This window comes from Abrus precatorius, unplaced genomic scaffold, assembly GCF_003935025.1.
Source record: "Abrus precatorius isolate BTA unplaced genomic scaffold, Abrus_2018 Scaffold10, whole genome shotgun sequence".
Lineage (NCBI taxonomy): Eukaryota > Viridiplantae > Streptophyta > Magnoliopsida > Fabales > Fabaceae > Abrus > Abrus precatorius.
In genome coordinates this window covers 3506742-3521870 of record NW_020874292.1, presented here as the reverse complement: position 1 = coordinate 3521870, position 15129 = coordinate 3506742, and the positions used below count along the sequence as shown (strand labels likewise).

At 32.4% G+C, this 15129-nt stretch overlaps 2 protein-coding genes across 6 annotated transcripts; both read left to right on the top strand.

Annotated features, from left to right (window-relative positions):
- The first annotated feature begins 2664 nt into the window (after window positions 1-2664).
- Window positions 2665-6719, top strand: LOC113852399. The gene is made up of 2 exons (XM_027482624.1): window positions 2665-2804; window positions 3727-6719. Exon 2 carries the CDS (start codon window positions 3900-3902, stop codon window positions 6300-6302), a length of 2403 nt encoding a protein of 800 aa, XP_027338425.1. The 5' UTR covers window positions 2665-2804; window positions 3727-3899; the 3' UTR covers window positions 6303-6719.
- Window positions 6720-8745: 2026 nt separating this feature from the next.
- LOC113871566 (nuclear transcription factor Y subunit C-1-like) lies at window positions 8746-13146 on the top strand. Of its 5 annotated transcripts, none has more exons than XR_003505808.1 (3): window positions 8792-9606; window positions 12375-12524; window positions 12662-12876. XR_003505808.1 is itself a non-coding variant. In XM_027508664.1 (2 exons), exons 1-2 carry the CDS (start codon window positions 8933-8935, stop codon window positions 12663-12665), a joined length of 678 nt encoding a protein of 225 aa, XP_027364465.1. In that variant the 5' UTR covers window positions 8746-8932; the 3' UTR covers window positions 12666-13146. The 5 variants fall into 5 exon arrangements, 3 of the variants coding, with proteins under 3 accessions (XP_027364465.1, XP_027364474.1, XP_027364471.1); XR_003505807.1 differs by lacking the exon at window positions 12375-12524 and adding an exon at window positions 9784-9957 and having other exon boundaries at window positions 8812-9606; window positions 12662-12968; XM_027508664.1 differs by lacking the exon at window positions 12375-12524 and having other exon boundaries at window positions 8746-9606; window positions 12662-13146.
- Window positions 13147-15129: the final 1983 nt, after the last annotated feature.

Below are 15129 nucleotides of genomic sequence, written 5' to 3'. Positions count from 1 at the left end.
AACGAAATAAACGTATGTAAGAAACGAACGCCAAGCAAACATGAATTTAGTAATGATCAGCATTTGTAATTTCCATGATTATCTCCGTGACTGTCGTAAGATTTCAATTAATATTTAAGCATGAAATAACACTATGTTTGAAATTCTTTTGGTTAATCCTTTTCTTATGTATGTTTTTACTCCTGATTTGTTTTTCATGCTACTTTAAGAAAAATAGCTTATCATCCAATACCAGTGACATAGGACAATAATTTCACCTTCAACTACAATCATTTTTGGCTTGAAGAATTCTGGGCTTTTATTTTTGCCCATTTTTCTGACATTTGTTTGTCCTGATGAATGTTTATCATTTTCATGTGTCACAGCCGCGGCATATATGTTCTAAAGTGTATTCACTTAGTTTTAAAAGGTTACCTAAGCTACTCCCTACCTAAGAAGGTTTGGTCATTGCATATATAGACTTGAGGGGTTTGTGCTCAACATTTTAAGTAGTGATGGTTTTAGGGTTCTTGTAGAAAAGGGTATGTGTGTGTCAAGAATTTCAGTATTTTCACCGTGTGTACAAAACTCTGCTGGGAAACGAATAGTAAAGCCAGAAGTTTAAGTGTTGCTGGTAAGCTTCAAAATTCAAATAAACTTTGTTTATGACAATACCTACGATTGCTTGGTTAATTTAATCATAACTCGAATATTTTTTATTTTAGAATAAAGTGTGGCCAGTCCCAAGTACTAACACAATGGCATCCGTGTTGTAGATTTCTCATTCTAGGGGAAAATAATGATTAGAGACACAAAACATCTTGGTTAATACAATATAATAATCTTATTTCTGGCTTGTCTTTGCAATCTATAAAAATTGATGGGGTGAGCAATGCTGGCAAATCACTTGAAGAAGATCTACAGATCAGAAAATACAAATCAAAATCTCCAAGGAACTTTTGTTGGGAATATGATCGTAAATTGGGATGATCCAAGTTTTGGTAATAGGCAGCTGGATACTATATATGTTAAACAAAAATGCCCTTTCTTTGTCTTTAGGATTTAAATCATTATGTTTTCTTTTGCAATTTTCGTCTGAGGGGGAAAAATATATCTGGCTATTATGACTTGGGGCGATATGTTAATCATTTATGTATTTTTCCTGTTATTATTTGATTAGGCAACCGTAGGAATTATTCATTTTGAATTTCAAAATCTGAATTATTTGACATACACCAAATTAATCAGCATATTTAGAATTTTACAATGCTGTGTTTCGGCATGCTTTTTGTCTGAGGAAATCTGTAGGAAGCTATAGACAGGCATCATAAGGCCAATCTATATACTTTTTAAGTAATGTGCAATTGTTTATTCACAATCTTTCGTTTGCAAGCATGAACAGATAGCATTTACTGTAATTTAACTGGCATGGAATCTATGAAAGAATACTCTTATATAATACCCTATCCTGGCAAATTAACAACATTATTTTTGTAAGAATCTTGCATACCATATATGTAGCCTCCAATTTTGGAAGAAAATCCAATTACAGCATTTAAGTTGGATATCCATTAGTAAAAGAATCCTCAGAATCCAATCATTTATAAAAGGAACAAATATTAATAGGTGCATTTCTGTAGTAATCTGGTCAAATGGACTAATAAGGAAGTATGAGTATGGAAATATAAAAGAGTGGACAATTTCAATTGGACTGCAGATAGTTACAACTTCAAAAGAGTAAGAGTATGTTTAATTTACTTTTTAAAAGCAGTTTTTAATTTTTAAAATAAGAAATTCCAACAAAGAAGAAGGTTAACTAAATATGCTGCCTCATTTTTCTCTCCTCTCAAATATAAAAAGTTTTTTTTTTCTATCTTTCCTTTTTTTTTTTTTTTGTTAAATGAAATTGCACCCTCAATGTTACTAATTCAAGATACATTGATAGAGGGGGAATTCTCCTAATGTTTTGTATAATATCTTATACAGGAAAAATTATTAAGTAGCCTCTTATACAGGAAAATTTATTAGGGAGTCTAGGGCTACATTGTCCTAACCAGTTACATCTTGCTATATGTCAAAAAGATTTTATATATATATATTTGATTGATTGGGACCACCATAGTGTCAGATATAAAAAAATTTCTCCTTATTATATAAATAAAGAAAAAGGAAAATATAAAGCTACTATACTAAATAAAAGCAGTAAGTTTCGTATCTTTTGGAAAAAGAAAATATCTATAAATAAACTTACCATGTATAAGAAATTTAATAATATAAAAACTTTACTATTTAGTTCACTGAAGTCTCATTTCACAAAAAAACACAACGTTTCAGTCTTTTAATAAATATGAAGTTAAACGCAGAGAGTAATATTATAATTAAATATTCATTTACAAGTTCCAACATGTAAAAGAGTTAATAAAATATAACTCTGCATTGATCAAGTAACGGTAAAAGAAAGCCATAACACTAGTATTTGATTAAATTATCAAGCCTTTTTTCAAGATTGTATTAGTATAATCATAACTAAAATCTTTTAAGATTTTTATATATCTTACAAATACCTTTACTATAGTTTTTCTATTTTTTATATTAGGTTAAACAAAATTTATTTACCTTATTGTAAAAATTAGAGAAGTGAATGAGAAAGCAGTATAAAAACCTCAAAACATGATGGCCTAACATGCACCGCACAGAGTAAGGTTTGAAACTCTGATCGGAGCCCAATTCTCTTTCCTCTTGAGCCACCAGTTTTCAAATCATTCAGAAAAAGCAAAGAACTTCATCAACTCAATTTCCCGCTACCTTCATTCGTGTTTTTTCAGGTATCCGATTCACTCTTTGCTTCCTCTTAATTTCAATCAATGTGCGTTTAATTCTTCTGTGACTGGTTTCGTTTTTAATTCTTATAATCTGCAGTGGTATGTTGATTCCATCGTTCTATTTGGAAAAAAAAAATGAAGGGATTTTGGGTTTCGTTTAGGAGATTTTATTTTATTTTTTAATTTTTTTGTTTATTTGTAACTGAACCGACAATGTGATTTGTTACGATGGCAACGATGCGGAGTTGCAACCGCATGACTGTGTATAATTTAAAACCTTTAATTTTTCATGATTATAAGTCTTCAAAATTTTTATTTCTTTTATTGTTCATTCTTTCTGATGTTGTTTGTTCGTTTAAAGGGCTGCATGCTTGATATTTGTTTTGTGAAAGTCTTGAATCCTGAATTTAGTTTTTTTCCCCATTTATTGTTGATGGTGGATGTGTGTTAAATTTGTTCATTCGAAGAGCTGCATGGGCAATAATTTTGTTTTAAGAACTATAAAGAGCATGCTTAGTTTTCTTGCCCACACATTGAAGGAGGTGATTGAAAGATGAAACTACTGTTTGGTGTTCTTGTTCTCCTTTTGCGATTCCTCCCCCCCACGAGCAGCATGGGTTTGGTTTGGTTGTTCCCTGGATTGGGGTTGGGAAATGTTGCAAGGGAGTGACAATGTGAAAATGTATTGGAAATCTAATATCATGATATTATTATGCTTATTTCGGAAATTTGGTTCTTGAGTATGTACATTGAATTTGTAGTTATCTGATTGTTGTGGTAAAATGTTGGGAATTAATGGGATGAAATAAGCACTGGACAGAATTCCATTGTCCCGTTAATCTTATTTCAGTTGATTTGTTATGATTTTGTTAAGCCGTTATTGGTTTGTTTTTAATGTAGCATTGTCATTTTGGACGATTTATAGGTTTATTGGGCTTCTGTAATTGATGGAAGCATCTTTATTGTGAGCGGAATTGTTGGGTTCTGGGTGTATATATTAATTGTCAAAGTTATCTATCATGCTGGTGTATACTTCTAAGGAAGGAAGGAAATAGAGAAGAGTAATTAGCGGCCGTTTGCAGAAGCATACTAGCAAGCATGGAATGTAATAAAGATGAAGCTTTGAGGGCTAAAAGGCTTGCAGAGAAGATGCTTTCACAGAGGGACCTTGGGGGCGCAAGAATTCTTGCAATGAAGGCTCAAAAGTTATATCCCGATATTGATGGCCTTCGTCAGTTGCTGGCGACTATTGAGGTGTATATCTCTGCTGACAAAAGAGTAAATGGAGAGGTTGATTGGTACAAGATCCTTGGTGTGCAACCCTTGGCTGATGATGAAACAGTTCGAAGACATTACAGGCAGCTGGCTCTTATTTTGCACCCTGATAAAAATAAATCGGTAGGGGCAAATGGGGCATTTAACCTTATTTCACAGGCTTGGAGTTTATTATCTGATAAAGCCAGGAAAATCATCTATGACCAAAACTACAGTATATGGGGCATATATCAAGGAAATTCAGGTGGGAAACCTTCAATACCAGCTAGTCAGAATGGTTTATATAATATGTCCAATACTGCTAATTGGAAGGACAGAGATCATAGGAGTGCTATTCCTCTCAATTCTACTCCACTCAGTCCAGTGCCTCCTGTGACATTCAAACAGACATTTTGGACCATGTGCAGTTTCTGCAGGACAAAGTTTGAGTACTATACTGTTTATATCAACTGCAATCTTGTCTGTACCACCTGTCATAAGCCATTTTTTGCTTTTGAGGCTTTGCCCCCAACTGCATGCAGAAATGTTTCATCCATTTCAAGAATTTCTCAGATGGAGCAACACAACTTCACCTCTACTGGTTTAGGTAGGACACCAATTTCTGCTGTCAACTTGTCACGTGGGTCAGGTCCTTTCTCTATGCACAGTGGTATTACCAGTGTACCAATCTCAGCTTCTACTGCTGCTGAAGCTTCTGGTGCTTTTAGGATGTCATCTGAGAATTTGAAAAGAAGACACGAAGATTTGACACCTGTCATGAAGGAGGAGGTTCATTTTGGGAAAACTCATGCTGTTGAGAGAACTGGTGCTGGTTCAGCTTTTCAGTCCTCTTGTCTTGGTTCAAATTCTATTCTGAAAGGAGACAAGCCAAAGAAAAGAAGGCGCATTGATGAACGTAAAGTTGATAGCGATAGAAGAAATATGAAAGCTAATACAACATCTCAAAAAGAAGGAACAAACTTGACCAATGAATTTGGATCTCAGAAATACAGTTCTGATACAGGAAGGGTTAATGTTGCTGGAAGTTACAAGCGCAATGGTATTAGGGACGTATCACAGCTGCAAATGAGGACAATATTGATGGAAAAGGCTCAGAAGGAGATTCTTAAAAAGCTTGATGAATGGAAGGCTTCTTCAGTATCAAAGAATTTGTGCCAGTCAAAGAATACTGATACAGACATCAGAGAGAAGGACAGAGAAAATGCCACAAATGGTGTAAAACCTGGTACCCAGGAATTTGCCAATTCTGAAACCATCAGCGAAAAGTGTTTCTCTACTGATCCAGAGCCAGAGATGCCTGATTCTCTCTCAATGAATGTTCCAGATCCAGATTTCCATGATTTTGATGGAGACCGTATTGAAAATGCTTTTGGTGAGAACCAGGTGTGGGCTGTATATGATAATGAGGATGGCATGCCGCGCTACTATTGCTTAATCCACAATGTAATCTCAAAGGATCCTTTCCAAATGAGGATTAGCTGGCTGAACGCCAAAAGCAATGATGAATTGGCCCCAATAAAGTGGGTCAGTTCTGGCTTTCCTAAGACCTCTGGAGATTTCAGAATAGGAAAGCGAGGATTATATAGCACATTTAATTCCTTCTCGCACAGGGTTAAGTGGACAAAAGGTTCAAGAGGGGCTGTCCACATATATCCGAAGAAAGGTGATATATGGGCTCTGTATCGGAACTGGTCCACTGACTGGAATGAATTTACTGACGATGAAATCATACAGAAATATGACATGGTGGAGGTGCTTGAAGACTACAGTGAAGAACAAGGTGTGAATGTTGCCCCACTTGTCAAGGTTGCAGGTTTCAAGACAGTGTTCCGCCATAATGCCGATCCAAGAAAAATCAAGAATATTTCAAGGGAAGAGATGTTTCGTTTCTCACACCAGGTTCCTTCATACTTGCTTACAGGTGAAGAGGATCAGAATGCTCCAAAAGGTTGCTTGGAGCTTGATCCTGCTGCTACGCCTATGGAACTTCTTCAGGTGTTCACTGAAGATGCACAGCCAGAAATGGTAATGACAACTGAAAAATCTTTGGAAGATGAATTGAGGCACAAAGAGAATTCGAGGGAGGATGGTTTGGTTGAGAGTTCCCAGACAACCAAGGAAAAAAATTCTGATGCAGCACTGAGAGAGAAGAGAAGTAGGCCCGAGATTTTGTTTGTATATAAGCGGAAACGTTTTAGGAAAAACAAAGAGAGCAATGAAGACTAGTGACTCTTAAGAAATTGTGTGTTCCATTTAGCCAGAGATAGCAGATTTGAATAGTCAACAACTCCATAGCTTACAGTCACCAATTTAAACATAAATTAGAACATCTTCTGTTGTTTTTGCTGTATATTGGCGGGGCTACAGTTTTGCATTTAGTGTTGGTGTTGCCCTCAAGAATGATTTCGGCTTGTATCTATAAGACTGTCTGAAATGCCAATGTACGCCAGTTACTAGTTTCTGCAAGGCAAAAATAAAATTCAGCATCATTCAGCTCCTTCGACTGGAAACATTAATCTTTATTTTCTAGTTCTTTTTTCTTCATCCTGTAATTAACCATAGCTATAGAGCTGGTCAAATTGTACATTATAGCTGCAACTTTTTGCTTGCACCTTATGAATCAAAGTATTAATTTTGCTATTTCCTTCGTTGTCCCCCTCATGAATTCAGTTCCTCCCACAAGTTAGAACAAGTCTTGAACCTTTCCATTATTAGGAAGTTGACACCTCCGCTTAACACTAGCCCGTTAGGAAGCAGTTCTTAAGCTGACTTCTTTCCAGAATAATGCCTCATAAAATCATGACAGAAGAATAATCTTATTTGTAAAGAGATTGAGATATGGAGCTTTTTAGTTGAATAATACATGGTTAAAGTACTCGCCAGTCATCACATGGTTAAATTATTCTATAAATCTTACACTGAATGTTTAAACAAATGTCTATATTTCAAAATCTTTCAAATAAATTCTTCTTTAATGGTAATTAATTTTTGTTAAATTAAGATAATATTTAACAAATTTAATAGATTATAGACTTGTAAAACTATGTACCTACAACTGTTATATTTCAAAATTTCATATAGCTGGAAGTAGTTTTTGTTTTTAAACAGAGTTTAACATTTTTTTAACAATTTTTTTAATAAAAAAAAGTATTTATCTTCATGTTATAAATAAAAAACGTAAAAAAAAAAGTGAAAATAAACATAAATAAGAATGTTAAAATGACTAATCAGCTTGAGAAAGGATAAGATAAGAAATGATAGTATATAAAAAAAATTAAAATAGAACTTACAATAAAAGAGATGATTGAAAATAATTTAAAGTTAGTTTAGTCACGTGTAAAAAAAAAATCTTTAAAGAACCTGTAAAGAAAGTAAATTAAATAATTTTTAGTCCGATAAAAAGGAGTCAAGAAATACTTAAAAGAATCTTAGACAAAATTATTAAAAAAAATATTTTAATTAACTATATTTTTAAAAATTTAATTTTTGACCTAACTCAATAATATTTTGTCCATAATTAACTTCATCTAATAAAATAAAACTTAGTTGTTGTTGTATATTTACTACATCACTTATTTTATTTTCTTTTTCTCTTTCTTTTCTTTTAGCTTCTCTAATTTATAAAATAAATAGTTGTACAATTTTACTATATAATTAAAACTTTTTTAAATAATTCTTTTAATTTTAGTGTGATAAGTTAATAGAGTTTCAATGGTTATCAATAAGTTAATAGATAAGTTAATAATAACCGATCGTAACCTTAGTCTTCAAGATTTTCTTTTTCATTTTAATGTAAATATAGTACTTCTACTGAGCTTTCAGTCATTTTATTTGTTAAGACCATATGTTTATTTTTAAAAAAAAGTTAGATTAAGGGAGAATGTTGCTATACTTCAACAGAATATATTAAAAATTTGTGGTATTTATAAAAATAAAAAAGTAAAAAAATAACAGAAAGACTATATGGAAAATAAAGACATTTGAAAAAAATGAAATTATAACATTTAAAATGAGAAATTAAATAAAAAGTATGATATTTTGGTGAATATAATATAATTTAACATTTTTATGTCATATATTTTACAATATGAATTGTAAATAGGCTTAAAAAAAGTATAATATTAAAAATATATTTGTATGACTATGGATTACAAAATGGATTTTTTTTAAGTGAGTATATCATGACAAAGTACACTACATGCACAAAGTGACAAATGTCAACTTGGATATCACATGCAAGAGTAAAGAATCATTCAGATCTAGCCAAATAGTTCAAACGAAACCGCTTAATATATATAAAATAAATAAATAAAATTATTTTTATTATTTATTTACTATATAATTTATTAAAATATATTAAAGGATGTTTTATTAATAAAATTATATTTTTCACATTTTAAAATAAAATTTTAAGTTATCAAATTAAAATTTTAATATTAAAAATATAAAAAAGTATATTATATAAAAATTAATTTTACATAAATAAAATTTGAAAAATAATAAAATATGAATAATGAATTATTTTGAATTACTAATATTTAAAAATACTTTGCAGCCGCTGACCTTAGAAAAGGAGAATTGAATTTTAGAGCTTCTAAAAATAAAAAATATTTAATTGTGGAAACAAATAGTATACAAATAAAATAGAGTGTGGAGGTTGGCGTGAGTTGAATCCCATAGCCATAATGCCATAATCCCATACCTTACCTTATCCCACCACATAATTGAATTTCCAATCAATTGGAGGCTTACCCAAAGGGAAACAGAAACACACACTTTCTCTCTCTCACTCACACCCTCAGATCAAAATCAAATAGAATCGTTGGATCATCGATCTTGGGGGAGTGGTGGTGGGAATGGACAGCAACCAGCAAGGAACCCAACCCCAAACGCAGAACCAAACACAAGGGGGAGGGTATCAGGGAGGTGCAGGAACACCAGGAACCGGTGCACCCTCATTTCAACACCTTCTGCACCAGCAACAGCAACAGCTTCAGATGTTCTGGTCCTACCAACGCCAAGAGATCGACCACGTCAACGACTTCAAGAACCACCAACTCCCTCTCGCACGCATCAAGAAGATCATGAAAGCCGACGAAGACGTTCGCATGATCTCAGCCGAAGCTCCAATCCTCTTCGCCAAGGCTTGCGAACTCTTCATCCTCGAACTCACCATCCGCTCCTGGCTCCACGCCGAAGAGAATAAACGGCGAACCCTTCAGAAAAACGACATCGCCGCCGCCATCACTCGCACCGACATCTTCGACTTCCTCGTCGACATCGTCCCTCGCGATGACATCAAAGACGACGCCGCACTCGTCGCCGCCACCGCCAGCGGCGTTCCTTACTATTACCCTCCCATTGGCCAGCCCGCCGGCATCATGATTGGCCGTCCCGCCGTCGATCCCGCCACCGGAGTTTATGTTCAGCCCCCGTCTCAGGCGTGGCAATCCGTCTGGCAGTCCGCTGCCGAGGACGCCTCCTACGCCACCGGCGGAAGTGGTGCTCAGGGTAACCTCGACGGCCAGAGGTAACTTTGAGGTTTCCTCAAATACCTAATGTAATGAAATGATTTCGCCGTCATTTATAGCCTTTTTTATTCAAACTACCGTTAGACTCTTGAAATTTAATGTGCATGAGAATTTTATGCTGTTATTGAGTATCTATTTGGATATGATATCTGAAACTAGGAAGTGTTTGAATTTAGGGAAAGCTTGGAATCGTTCAACTAAGAAGAAATATCGGTGCTTTTTTAAAAAGAAACTTTTGAAAATATAGATTTTGTATGCAGATGGACCTCTCTCGTTCCCTCTAGGGAAGAAAACTATGATTAAATGAACTTAGACATACTTGACGAGCTCAGATTTCTAGCATTGTAAAGGTTTGCTTTTGTTACCTCTTTAGGGTTTTTGAATGTGTCCAAGTTGGTGTTGTAATATGGTAATAGTCTGATAGAGAGTAGGATTATTCCATATAATTATTAAGTCCAACCTGACCCAATTTATTTATCAGACTTGCAACCGGGTCAGTGTTTTGCTAATCTGAACTGTTTAATTTCACTCAGGCCTTTTTCTTTTGGTAAATCAATTTTGCTATTTAAGAGTTGAGACTTGAGAGAGACACTGCCACATAAAGTCTTTTAGAGCCCAAAGTAAGGACTGGGGATAATGTTACGTTGTTGGGGATAGCTGGGGAGAGAGCCGGGGGGGGAGGGTGGGAGGTTGCTTATATAAAGTGGGGCCAAAATAGTTCCATTTTTAGAGCAGGAAATGAAGACCATGTCCTCCATATGATGATTGGTTTAAGATATCTTCTAAGTTGAATATTTAATCAATATGTGATTTACTGACAGCCTATAAGGAAACAAATTTTGATATTTTTCAATCATGTATTCTTTCTATATGTATATTTAATGTTTGCTTGATTATTGAATTTTAGAACTGGTTTCCTCTTTGTTGACCTATTGACCCAATGCCACAATTAAATTGATATCTGGTAACCATGGTTCATATGAAGATTGTTTGGTTTGTCAACAGATATTTAGTATTCCGATTCAGAAAATTAGAGATGGTGCATGATGCACTTTGTTTTGTTGTAATATTTTGTGGCCGTAATGTTGCTTGATTGAATCCAATCTGGTGGCATGAGGTGTCATTCATTTTAATGTGCTTTGCTGTGACAAACTGTTGTAGTTGGAGGTCCTAGAGTCATTAACTAGTTTACTGAATTCCCCAGGCTGTTGTGATACTATTCTTGTTGCATGTTGGTATGGTTGATTAGACGAAGGTACAGTCAGGCCCCACAAATTGTCAAAATTTAGCAAGCATATAAATCAGGAATTTGTCATTCCTTTCTGCCCTTGAACTCAAGGAACTGGATGGACTCAAATTGTTAATTTCTTCTTCTGGGGAGGGGGGAGCGGGGGTCAAATTTTTTTAACAGATAAGCTTTTGCTGGGGTTATTGATGGGTTTGTTTTTTGTTTTCTGAGTACTAAATCATATCAGTTAACATTTCTACCCGCCTAATCTTGTAAATATTGGCTTCAACTTAAATCAAGTTGCTATGCTAATGTGTCATTAATTTCCTTCCTTTAATCCCATTTGTCTGATGCAACACTAGATTATGTCCTTTGTGAAATCTCGGCCATTACTACTTTCAGTTCAGGATATTTTATTCCTAATTAGCACGTGATATGAGAATTTGTGAAGTTTCAAATTGTATGAACAGAAAGGCTGTAGGCTGTAGCTCATTGGTAACTCTCTGTTGTTTTAGGGCTTAATTGATGGATTTGTTTTTCCTATATAAATCATACCAATTAGCATTTCTACCTGCTTAATATTGCAAATATGGCTTCAACTTAAATCAAGTTGCTATCTTAATGTTTCTTTAGTTACCTTCCTTTATTGCCATCCATCTGAAGTATACTAGCTTATGTCCTTTGTGACATTTGGATATTTGATTACTCATTAGCACATGTAATAAACTAAGCCTTTTTCCATTAGATTGGTAGGTTGGCCGGCTCCATGAATCATATGATACCATAAAATTGAACGTGGATCTTTTACAGTTGGAGAGAGAATAGAATATAGGCATCTATCCTTTATTTTATTTTTAAAATTTAACAAAATTAATAAAATATAAGAAAAAAACGTTGAGCCATAAGATGGTGACTGCAGGAATGATTGCATGAATTCCGACTGCAGGAATCACTGCATGAATTCTGACGGCAAATGATCGGGTCCCATAAATTTTTGTCATGTATTAAGTGCAAACATAGACACACCTTTAGATCTCTTTATTTCTATCATTAGCACATGCAAATGTGAAAATTTAAATACAACCTTCAAAAACTATAAACTGTTGCGCTGTATGAGAGTTATAAGCTAACAGTTGACCCAAATACACATTTACTTCAGCACATACAGGTGATGTTATTGGATATGATTCATATCCAACATGGAGATATGAATACTAAAATATACGAGACATATAAGATATGGGATATATATATATATATAGGAAATTTATAAAATCATAATAAGTGTATGATGTCTGCAAGTCCAAGCTAATAGCATATTTCTTGAACATTACAATAAACAAGATAGAAATTATAAATCAATGTCTATTCCCTGGTCCCTGCAAACATGAATGGTATTAATATCATGCTCACTTCAAGCATCATTCTTAAGGTGGACAGCTTCCATATCTTTTTCATCAGAAGACAATGCTTCTGTCTTCACGCTAATGTCTTATATCTGGCCATGTCAAATTTTAATAACTTTTATTTTTCAAAAAGGCTTAGATACTAAGTATGTATTGGTGAAGTATCCTAAAAAGCATCGGTATCAGATACATATGAGACACCAACTGGTGAAACAAATGCAAGTATCGTCCTTCATACTGAACTGCAGTTTGAAATGTGAATTTATAATTATAATAAGTGCAGGTAGCTACTTATCCTATTCCCTTCTGATTTTTTATTTTTATTTTTTTTTGTCTACATAGTTGTGTTTGTTTATCATGCACACTAATCTCTGGAAATGGTTCTGATGTCTCCTGCGGTTTCCTTTTCGTTCTTTGCAGCTGAGTGACAATAATGCAGATGATGAACTGTCAGGAGTTTTAAAGATGCTGGACTTCTGCAATATTGCTTGGAATTTTGATTGCTTGCAATTTAGAAATGGTTTTGTTAACTAAATTTTTACGGGATGACAGTACGAACCTGTTAACTTGATGGACAACAGTATGATTTGACTACTTATGTACAAAAATTTGAAACTGATCAATGATCCTTCTGTGTGAAACATGTTTGATCATCAGCTAATAGACTGTTTATTTCCTCATGAGCGGATACCACTCGTATACTTGGCTATGTGCTTCGCTCAGTCTTTGATATCCGGTGTCTGATATCTGTAGCAGTTTTTTATTCTATCTGTTATGAGTAAATGTTTTTATTTTCCATTTTTATCTGTAATTACAATTTTCACCATACCAGTTTTCTTGAATTAAATGCTGCTGATTAAGAACTTATAAATTGAATTGATAAAGAAATATACAGCACTATTTTTCTCATCGAAAGATTTATAACTCAATTTGTTTTGTTGACTAGATCGTTTCCAATGGTCAATAAAAATGCGAATGTTTCGCTATTATTAATTCTATAAGATTTTGCTTGTTTCAATCATTTTTCGGAGGGCAAGGAGAGTATGATATTAGTTAACAAATCTAATAGACAGCTGAAATTATCATTTTTCCAAAGAAACTAAAATTATCGTATTTAACAAATTATGTATCAGTGTGTCACATCATTCGTTAAAAATTGTCCAATTACCCGCTCAAGGCGCTTGCAGCCCAATAAGACTAAGTGGATGAATTTGTTAGAAGTTGAGTAGGATTATTGGTAAAGATATGAACAATAGATAAGACAGTTCGAACACAAAATAGATAAGATGAATTTGTTTACTTCTGTTGATGGATGGTCCTCAAAATATGTTAAGCGACTATTCACAGTCACTTCATTTTAACAATTCTTTTAAAATCAAACCAGCGAATCATAAACTTGTGATAGCACATTTAATAGTTCATGAGTTGAACTGGCAATAATATATTTATAATATGAAAAGGAATTAATTTATATTGGTGTGAGCTAATAATATCTTATCCAAAAATACTCTCATTTCATTCTAAACGGACAAATGTTACGAGTTTAAAGCATTTAATTTTATTCCAATAAGGGTAATTATTCAATTGAAAGAAGGTTTGAATTGCAGTATTTGTGGTTTAGTTACTATTCAATTTGAGATTTATTATTGGTGCAATGAGAATTTTGTAAGCGATTATTGAGTCACCCTCATAATGCCAGAGCTTCAATTATTGTTGTACAATACATTGTGGAATGTGAATTTAGAGTCATTTCAAAAACTCGTCATTTAGAACTAACATAACAGTTTTAAATCACTATTAAAGTTAGACACACGATAGACTCTTATCTTAATTAAAATAACATTTTAAAATAAAAATTAAAATAATTTGTTTATCTTCATAAAAATTATAACTTTTTGAATTAGTCCCTAAATAAATTTTATTAAGATTTAATTTTTAATAAATTAAGTGAACATGGAATTACTTCATGTTGTTAATTTTTATTTATTAAGTGTTTGGTTGAATAACAAAATTTTAACTCAATATTTTACACATCAAACACAAAATTCTTTTATCTCTATTTTAAAATTATAAAATTAATATATTTAACTACTATTTGTATACTTCATTCTTTTCTTTCTTTTCGATTATAATATATATTGTATAATTATCCTACATATAAATATAATTTTTATAATATTAATATAAAATTATAATATTGAAATTACTAAATAATATTATAAGTTATTTATTTACAATATGATAAAAAATATTTGATATAATATAATAAATTATTTCATCTAATCAATAATAAAATAATATTTTATGATATATTACTTTAGTATAATAAAAATAATATTATAAATTATGTATATCTAATATAATAATTTTAACCACTATTTTTTAAATATTTTTTAATTATAATATTATTCAATAACTATACATAAAATTAAAAATACAAGGGCGTGGATCCACTTATTATAAGAGAGCATGTCTTCGTAACTTATTCCATTTAATAATTGACTATGGTTAGTAAATTGTTAATCAAATTATTTAATTATGTAATATTATTTTAATTGTTATACATGTAATTTATTTTAATATTTTAATATTACTAAATATTTTATTTATAGTTAATATTTATTTGTGTTTTAAAGAATACAATATCCATTAAAATAATTTATTAATAAAATATTAGTTGATGTTAACATGTATAATTTTCAAGTTAACAATTAGACTAATAAAATTTAACGTCTATAAAAATTTTACAAAATCACTCAATTATTATTTTATTATAATACATGTATATAAATTTATAACAGGTACTATATATTAATTATTAATGTTGAATAGATACCATTTTTTAAGAGTTTTTTTTTTTGTGCATTATCGGCATAAAGATTTATACA

What these genes read in the sequence shown, in the direction of transcription:
- LOC113852399 (XM_027482624.1), top strand. Translation starts at nt 3,900, where the DNA reads ATGGAATGTAATAAAGATGAAGCTTTGAGGGCTAAAAGGCTTGCAGAG.
- LOC113871566 (XM_027508664.1), top strand. Translation starts at nt 8,933, where the DNA reads ATGGACAGCAACCAGCAAGGAACCCAACCCCAAACGCAGAACCAAACA.